The sequence below is a fragment of the Euprymna scolopes genome, chromosome 16 (assembly GCF_053919585.1).
Source record: "Euprymna scolopes isolate OS-2025 chromosome 16, ASM5391958v1, whole genome shotgun sequence".
Lineage (NCBI taxonomy): Eukaryota > Metazoa > Mollusca > Cephalopoda > Sepiida > Sepiolidae > Euprymna > Euprymna scolopes.
The window spans coordinates 28,702,799-28,712,443 of NC_136497.1; the positions used below are offsets into that span (position 1 = coordinate 28,702,799).

Sequence of the window (9,645 nt, forward strand, 5' to 3'; positions counted from 1 at the left end):
GTGTGAATAACATTCAAGATGAAAATAGTAACCAGAATAATGAAAATAATACATGAGATATGGAAGTCTTTTAATTGGGGGGAGGGGGTCACTCCTTTTTTTTTGTTAACTATACTGCACATTTGCCGACTTTCTATTTTTAACATCTCAGACTTTTTACGTCAAACTTGGAAATTTCAGCAGAATGAGAGCAGATTACACTCTCGGATTGGATAAATTCGAAATTTTGTACAGATTCCCAAGTTCGACAGAAAAATTTCAGAGTCTGACAAGATACACCTAAAGAAGGTCAGAGGTTACATCGGCCGAAACATTGTGCGAATAACACTGAAGATGAGAACAGTAGTCCGAAGAATCCAAAAACTACAAATGTCAAATTTTTGTTTCATATTTTTAATTTCCATACGATAACATTTTTTTTTTCTTGTTTTTTCTACGACAGTTACATGTTGGCTTCTAATTTTCCGGCGTTCATCCGGGGCTGTGCGCATGAATACGCCAAGCTGAAGACGAAAAATAACAAACTGCCAGCGGACGCAGATGAAGTAGAAAAATATTACCAATCCTTTTTGAAGAAATTGGAAACAGGTGGACCAAAAGTTAAAGAAGTGGTGAGTTGGTTTACACAGCATGTTCCATTTTATTGTTAGCGTTTGATTAATTTAAAACGATTGAAAATTGTGTTCATCTGTTATATCAACGGTTTGAGGCGTAACCAATTTATATTGTTTTCCATAAGCATTTAAAGTATTTAATATCAGTAAAGTGTAACACATAACTGGATGCTTCTATAGAATTTGTCATAAAGTGAAAATCGCATTTCAAGTGAAAACTCTTTAATAAGTATGATCACTAAAAATTATAAAAAACAAATGATCGGATAAAAATTTAATCTATATCTATATATCTATAAAATTGAAGCAAGCGCGCGCGCGCGTGTGTGTGTGTGTGCATTTCCCTACCTAATAACTCTGTCAATTTTCAGTCTACAGACTCGAGATTTGACATAAGGAGTATTGAGATTTGGGAAAATCTTTTTCATCGGTTTTCGGTCAGAAATTTGGTTAAAGTTCAGCGATTTGACCTTTGAAAACTCTACGAAACTCCTCCGCCAACTTTGGGTCTAAACACTTAAAGTTTTACATGTAGGTTAGTTGGACATGGCTCAAACTTTTTTAACTTGATTTGAGCCCAAAACAATAAATGGAGTCACTGAAGTGGTCAAAATTGAGGTAAAAGTTTTAAAAAATTTGACCTCTGTGATCTCTACCAAATTACTCAGCCAATTTTTGGTCTAAATATTTGAAATTTTACATAAAATGTATCCAGACATAAGGCAAGCTTTTTGATCGGGTTTTTGGCCGAAAATTTCTCTGCCAAGGGGTCAAAGTTCAAAAGATTTTACCTTTGCGGTCTCTAGCAAACTATTCAGCAAATTTTGTGTCTGAACATTTGAAATTTTACATAATGGGTATTCAGACATGCAGCAAGCTTTTTAATCAGTTTTGAGGCGAAAATTTGGCTGCCAAGAGGTTAAAGTTGAAAGAGTTGACCTTTGCAGACTCTACCAAACTCCTCCGCCAATTTTGGGTCTAAACATTTGAAATTTTAGATGTAGATTACCTGGACATGAGTCAAATTTTTTAATATACACATACATATGCACATAAAATTATGAACAGCACATAGGGCCCGAGCAAAGCTGGGCTGAACTGCTAGTTACAAATAAAAATCAATTTTATCGCATTACTTATTCATTTTTACTTGGCTAAACTAACTTATCTCCCCTGCTTTATGGGTATTTCCAATACTTCCGCTCTTAACGAAGGTTAATCGGTTAAATACGATAAGATTGATTTTTTTTGTTTTTGTTTTTGTTTTTCTTAGTCGATTTCTTACTCGATCCTATTTTCTAATTTTTGGTGAGGATACTTATTGCTGCATGATACGTACATATATCCAAAAGTTTTCACTTGGAATGCAATTTTCATTTGCAACTCATACGGCAGAAGCATCCAGTTATGTGAAATACTTCACCGCTTTTAAATACTTTAAATTAAAGAATATCAAAACATTATTAAATTTGGTGTGAACATCCTATATATTTCAATTTTTTTATCATTTTATTTTTCATGTGGATGGGGTTTTCTACCGGATGCCAGGCAATCATTCACAATTTCAGTGACTCCAACTGAAAGATCTTTTAAAGATTCTCGTCGTTCCTTTCAGTGTAATTGTTTGTATTTTTCTTGCACTTGGTTCATCGGGTATATTAGTTTTTGAAATTCTTTTTCATGAGTCCGGTTGCTCTTATAATTATTGGAATGATGGAGATCTTCTTGAGATTCCAGTTTCTTTTCATATTGTACATAATATTGAATAGTATTCTGGGCAACACGGGAATAATTGCTGGTTGTGCACACATGCATATGGAGCTGGGTGCACACACGCAAATATTGTTGACAAGTCTTTAAACCAAGAAATGTCATCAGAAATCATAACAATTGGGAAGAATGTACAAAAACTTGTAATTCAACGTTTTTTAGTTGATCAATTTTCGAAAACGTAAATAATCATTTGAAATGTGGATTTGATTGACAATTTGGAGATGTGTTGGTAAACAAATGGAAAAAGACAGGGAGAAGAAAAAAGACAGCAAAGGAAGTTAACCTGTGTGATCAGTCGTCAACAAGCCACTTGCCACTGAACATCGCTCTCTCTCTCTCTCTCTCTCTCTCTCTCTCTCTCTCTCTCTCTCTCTCTCTCTCTCTCTCTAGCATACTGTGAAAGTATTTTGGAGAGAATAAATTGTCACTTTTTTATATACCCAAAATTGACAGTGTTTGTCATATACATTCGTTAAGCATTTTGGCACACGATCGATGAAATAAATAGACAACACGGTTAAAAACGATAAAGCTACAACATAACGTAACAACGAGACCTTGGTATTTCGTTATCTTCTCTCTCAGCTCTGTTAAGGCCAGCATCATCAGGGACATTTACTTCAAATAGGGTTGCTACTTTCTCCCTTTTGTCCCATATCACTATATCAAGCCCCGTTTTCTAGGTACGTAACTATAGGAATTTCATAGTTATAATGGACGGTGCATGACTTATTTCCAACTGGTCTTTCTGGTATTTGCTTTCACGACTTGCTGTTACACGGAATATATATATATATGTATGTGCGCATGCGTGTGTTGAAGAGTTTACATGATATTTGTAGCATTCATCCATTTATCTTACATATGAAGGGAAAGGTATCTTGCTCAAAGGAGCTGTTATCAATAGCTATGGTGACTTGAATGGTTTGACGGTGGACTGTATGTGCTAGGGTTTCGTTCAAAAAGAGTTGGCCTTTTGGCCAAGATCCAAGTGTAGTATCTGTTCTTCAGATGCGGCACTTCTATTTCTCGTTCTCTTTCAGTGGAGGAGAAATCCTTCACGACTGAGACAATTTTTATTTTTGTACCTTTTCTCCACGTTAAAAAAACGACCCTGGTGTCTAACTCTGTCCCGTGGGGAGGCATTGTAAATAGGTACATTATGCTACGCATTAATAGTCGGACTATGTTGGGCATTTGCTGTTTCACCAACTCAAGAAAGACAACTACTGAAATATGGTGTTCGAAGTTATTCCCCTTGAATAGGATCGACAATATTTGTTGTACGTAATTATATAGAGAGTAGCAACAGAACTGAACACATATAACTAGAGAAGTATACAATGTATGTACACACACACGCATGCAAATGCATGCTAGACTACTTTTGGACCGTTGGGTCATAATCACTACTTTGATTTTATTTGAAAATTTACAAACTGTGAAATATCTTTTAAGACATTATTTTTTTATAACCAAAGATAATAAGTCATTTACTTCTTTATTATTATTAATATTATTTATTGTTAACATTATTTTTCATTGATTTTATAATAAGCAAGGGGGGGGGGCGACCTAGCCGGTCGTAAAATACACTTAAATATATTTTTATCCATGCAAATATCATATTTATTACTACAGAACCCATTCTCTATCAAATAATTATATATATATATATATATATATATATATATATATATATATATATATATATATATATATATATATATATATATATATATATATTACTGATTTCAAGTTTTTTAAACATTTTTTTATATATAAATGACTTGCGATTTGGGTGCCATCAGCTAGAATCAAAACCAAAACTTTTAGTGCTCCAGCTGCATTCCCCCTTTTAGTGCTACGGACACGTTTACTACCATTTGAGCTAACCCAACAGATAGACAAAAAAAAGTTATAAAATTAAAACCCTTTTCAACTATGATTAGTTTACACATACATAAAAAAAATAGAAATAGGTTGGCAAGTTGAAATGAACATTTTGCTTTTCAACTTGCCGACTTCTGTATGCGTTATACATCCAAACAAAGATTTTACTATTTATAAACCATCCTTGCTGTATGATTCCTATTTTTTATTAATTTCAGTGTTGTGTGACCAGTATTGTCAAATATTTACTGTTAGGAGACTGATTGAAGGAGTCAAAGCCAAAAACATTGAGGCAATCATGATCTTTGTAGATTTCTCCAAAGCATTCGACTGTACATAGAGGAAAAATGGCCAGCATATTAAAAGCATATGGCATTCCAAATGAAGTCATTAATACTATCATGATGCTATATGAGCACACTCGAGCAATGGTCAGGTCCCCAGATGGGAGACACTGAATTTTTCGACATCCGCACTGGGGTTCTACAAGGAGATACTCTTGCCCCTTTTCTTTTCATTGTCTGTCTTGACTTTGTACTTCGCACCTCTGTTGATATACACAACATGCTAGGCTTCACCCTAAATGAATCCAGAAACAGACGTCATCAATCAGCACACATAACTGATGCAAATTACGCAGACGATATTGCTTTGTTCGCAAATAAGACTGCTGATGCACAAACACTATTACGTAAGCTAGAAAAGTCTGCAAATGACATTGGTTTCCACATAAATGCGGATAAGACAAAGTTTATGACTTTCAATATGAAGGGAGAGATCAGGGCTTTGGATGGATCAACACTGAAAGAAGTTGCTGAGTTTACGTATCTGGGCAGCAACATAGTTTCCACAGAGAGAGATATCGGAATTCGCATCTCAAAAGCATGGACCGCATTGGATGGGCTGCATTCAATATGGACTTCGAGACTGGCTGACAAACTGAAAAGGCAGTTCTTCAGGGCAGTGGTAGTCTGTCCTTGTTTACGGTGCTACAACCTGGACACTCACCAAAAGATTGGAAAGAAAACTAGACAGCACATACACCCGTATGCTAAGAACAATATTAAATATATCTTGGCAAAATCATCCCATGAAGCAGCAACTTTATGGCAATCTACCTGCCATATCTAATACCATCAGAGAAAGATGCCTATGATTTGCCAGTCATTGTCTGAGGAGCAAGCATGAATTGGTGAGTGATGTATTGCTATGGACTCCACGACACGGACACGCAAGCAGAGGACGACCTAGATCCATGTACATTCAACAAATAGCACACAACACCAACTGTGAACCTGAAGATCTGAGGCAACTGATGGAAGGCAGGAGACTCTAGAGTGGAAGAGTCACATTGGTCCAGGCAAGGAGCCCGTCATGATGATGATGATGTGACCAGTAGTTTAAGAGTTCAACGGTTAAATATTTACACACAAACAGACACACATACATCTACAGTTTTGTTTATATAGATTTTGGAATTAGTATGCTAATACTTTTTATTTTTGTAATATTACTTTATATTTTTCTCGGGCAATGCAGGGACATGGGTCCTGCTAGTATATATATATATATATATATATATATATATATATATATATATATATATAAAGGTATTACTTTTTAATTTATTCAGTTTAATTAAACAGTTATATTGCTTGTATGTTTATATTGTTTTTGTAGAAAATCTCCAAGACAGGAAATGTAGACAGTTTGACCGATGTCTCTGGATTCACTGGATCCCACAAGGAACGGTTTGACGCCGAAGGTAAAGGCAAAGGGATCGAAGGACGTGAAGATATTCCAGATTCGTCGGGCTACGTGGGTGCCTACAAGGGAGCCGGTACTTTTGATAAAAAATAATTGTCTTCATAACAATGACCACATCATATACATCCAGTGCTTTTTTTTGCAAACATACTTATCCCCCTTTTCTAGAGAAAAGAGAGAGAAAGAGAGAATGTCGTTTATTTTTTTTGAGTTATTTGCTATTTATGCCTGAACTTTTTTTTTTCGTCTTTTCTCGTTTTGCAAAATCGTGAGTATCAGTTGAATTAAAAAAAGAAATAAAATTAAATATTTAATACTTGACCTTGTTTGTTCTCTTTGAGGATTTTTGCTTAAAATGTAATCCAAACGAATATGTTACTGCATTGTCAAATCTGTTTCCCTTTTTTATTTTGTTAACAAGACATCTTTTGCTTTCGGTAGTCCCATAAGTCTCACTTCCTTTATTTTGTCCTTTACACCTCGCATTCCATGAACGATGTTTCTGGGAGTGGGGGAGACTTGCTATTTTCTGGACCAGAATGTATCATTGACTAGTTTTTTTTTTACTTAAAAGTATAATTTTTTTTTTTGCTCCTTACATCACGTGGCTTCATGCTTTGTCTGGAGCGATTTCCATTAAAATATATGTGGTGTCTTCAATAAGTTTCCAGACACATTTTGTAAAAGCATTTAAAATTGTTGTAGACTCTGGAAAATTCAGTATGTTATTGCTATACCTCTTACGAGATGAGTGACCAATTTTTATGATTTCAGGTTCAAATGAACAGCTACCGCAGGAATTGGAATACACCCTACTAAAGCCTGATTGTCACAGCTGGTGAATTTCAAAAATTCAATCTGGATGTGAGGACACTTTAGAAGAACGATATGCAATAAAATTCTCTTTTAAACTCGTATTAGGAAATTACGCAATATATATACAAAAATGTTGCTTATTATATTATGAATTATATTATATGAATTATTATTGACAGTGAAATAATAATTGCCCTAGTGATCCCAAACGTAATCGAAGAATAAATGCATCATTTTCTTGGCAAGGAATGTTCCAAGAGAAATAATACCATATGTGGCGATATTATGGATTTCAGACAAAGTCAACCAGCTTTGCTGGTGGATTTTCACAAATTATTATCGAAAGATGCAAAACTCTGGTTCTCAGCATTGGTTTCAGAAGAAAGTTTGTAAAAGGCAGGAGGTTCACAAAGATTAACTAAGGTGTTAATGGCAAATTGCTGGCAGATAAATTCTCGCAGTAAACTAACACTTTTTTTTTTTACTTATGTTCAACCCAAACAAAGCATATTGCCACTAAAATGTAAGGGGGCTACTATTTGGGACCATGCTTAAGAAAGATGAACAAGATGCTGGTTTACATTACATTTAAACTTTTGCATATCAGTACAGTCAGGGAAGCAGGTAGCAAGACGGGAATTCCAAAGTCTAGCTGTTCGAGGGAAGAAACTATTAGAGTAAAAAGCTTTCTGGCATTTAAAGACCTCAAAAGTGAAGGGGTGTGATTTTGTTGCTAAGTGGAGCAGATTTGTTGGGAGTATGTATATCGAGGGAAAACAAGTGCAATGAGTTCACCAGAACACATTCCATTAAAATACTTGTAAAACAGACACAGATACAACATTGGGGTGATAAGACAGGGGTTAGTTGACAAAGCAGGACCTATTAGATTGAAGACTTTTTTGGACCCTATCCCAGAGGAAGAGACTACTTGTAGATGCACCAGCCCAGATGTGGCAACAATACTCCATGCATGGGCTAATGGTGGCTTTGTAGAGGTACAGAATACTCTCAGGTATGAGTAGTTTTCTAGCACGATAGAAGGAACCCACCTTCTTTGCAGCAGCCTTTACAATGTCCTCATTTATTTGTTCTAGTTTATATTGCCTGTGAATGTTAAGCCAAAGAGTTTGAAGGCAGAATTCTCAGGTAGAGTCTTATTTGTCATGAATATCGATGGTTGCAGAGATGTAATTGCTAAATGAGATCAGCTTTGTCTTACTAGGATTAAATATTACCATCCATTTGCGGCCCCATTCCACTACTGCTTGGAGGTCATTTTCTAACGATTTTCCATTTTCTTAGATTTATGTACATCCAGTCTTCCCTCGTGCGTGTTATAGAGCATTGTATCATCAGCAAATCTACCCATCTCAGACACAATATTATCAGGGAAGTCGTTTGTGAATATCAGGAATAATAATGGTCCTAGGATCGACCCTTGAGGCACTCCCGTATTAATGTTATGCTGGTTGGATGTACGTCCATCAATGACAACCTGGATGGTCCTATTGTCTAAGAAAGATCTGATTATATTTAATATCCGTCCAGTTATTATTGTACAATTTAATTTTCATTAGCAGCCCTTTGTGCCAGATGTTGTCAAAGGCATTAGATATATCAAGGACTGCAGATCTGGCTTTGCCCACCTTATCTGGTGCATGGTATATGCGCTCATTACGAGATATATGCGAGATTACTGTTGTAGAACAACGTTGTCTAAATCCATATTGTTTATTAGAGAGAAGATTAGCTTTTGCAAAGTGATGGACTAGTGCTTAATTGACTAATGTTTCAAAGATTTTAGCAAAGGAGGGCAAGAGACTGATAGAGCGATAATTGAGAGGGTCAGTCCTTTCACCAGAATTCTTGTACACTGGTACCTATAGAGACCATCTTTCAACTATTAGGGAATCAAGATTCAGCAAGGCATTTTTTGTAGAGTTTGGAAAGTATAGAGGCTAGCTCAGCTGAGCATTTCTTAATTAGTATAACAGGGATGAGACCAGGCCCACACGCTTTGGAGGTGTCCAACTTATTTATGATATCACGGACATGAGAAGGGGTGATTTTCAAATCATCAAGTATGGCTTCAGTCCGCATTGGGAAATTTGGAAGGGAGTTGTTGACTCTAAGGTGGAGTTGGATATAAATTGCCAGGCAAGCAGTTCCGTCTTCTTGGATGCATGCATGGAACTTTCTGGTTGTTGGATAGTGGAGGAATTACTGATTGTCCTTTATTCACTACAATATTATAAATTTAGATCTTACAATTGTGCCAACAGTTTTAAATAAAAATAAGTTGTTTGAGAGAAATAAAACTCCATTTCATTTCTTCCAAACAACTTATTTTTATTTAAAAAAAACTGTTGGCTCAGGGAGTTATTTCCTGGGCCAACAGTTTTTTTTTTAAATAAAAATAAGTTGTTTGGAAGAAATGAAATGGAGTTTTATTTCTCCCAAACAACGTTCCTAACTAACAAAAGAATTCATTTTCTTTTTATTTCTGAAAATCAAAAATATAAATGCTGCCAAACTGCGAATTTAATAACCGGATATCTTTCTCCTCCTTATATGCCCAAAGAATCATATGTGGTTGACAGGCTACTGTCTTTACATTACCTTCACAATTTTAACACTGTTCTCATTGAATCCCTGTTCTGGTTACACATCAGACTTCCGGACATCAATAACAAATTAAGTCAAACCTACTTGTACATCTCTCTCTTTACCTTACTTTGTATTTTGATTGTATTAGAAACATTAACTTGCCTTTTAATTT

General features: G+C 35.4%; 1 protein-coding gene across 2 annotated transcripts in view; it reads left to right on the plus strand.

The window, feature by feature from the left end:
* LOC145295907 (tubulin polymerization-promoting protein family member 3-like) overlaps positions 1-6,363 on the plus strand; it is a 104,969-nt gene extending 98,606 nt beyond the window's left edge. For both annotated transcript variants that reach the window (XM_080141676.1, XM_080141675.1), the window contains exons 3-4: positions 443-611; positions 5,961-6,363. In XM_080141676.1, coding sequence (XP_079997802.1) covers positions 443-611; positions 5,961-6,140 — 349 coding nt within the window. In that variant the 3' untranslated portion in view covers positions 6,141-6,363. The remainder of the gene's footprint in view (positions 1-442; positions 612-5,960) is intronic.
* The last annotated feature ends 3,282 nt before the right edge of the window (positions 6,364-9,645 follow it).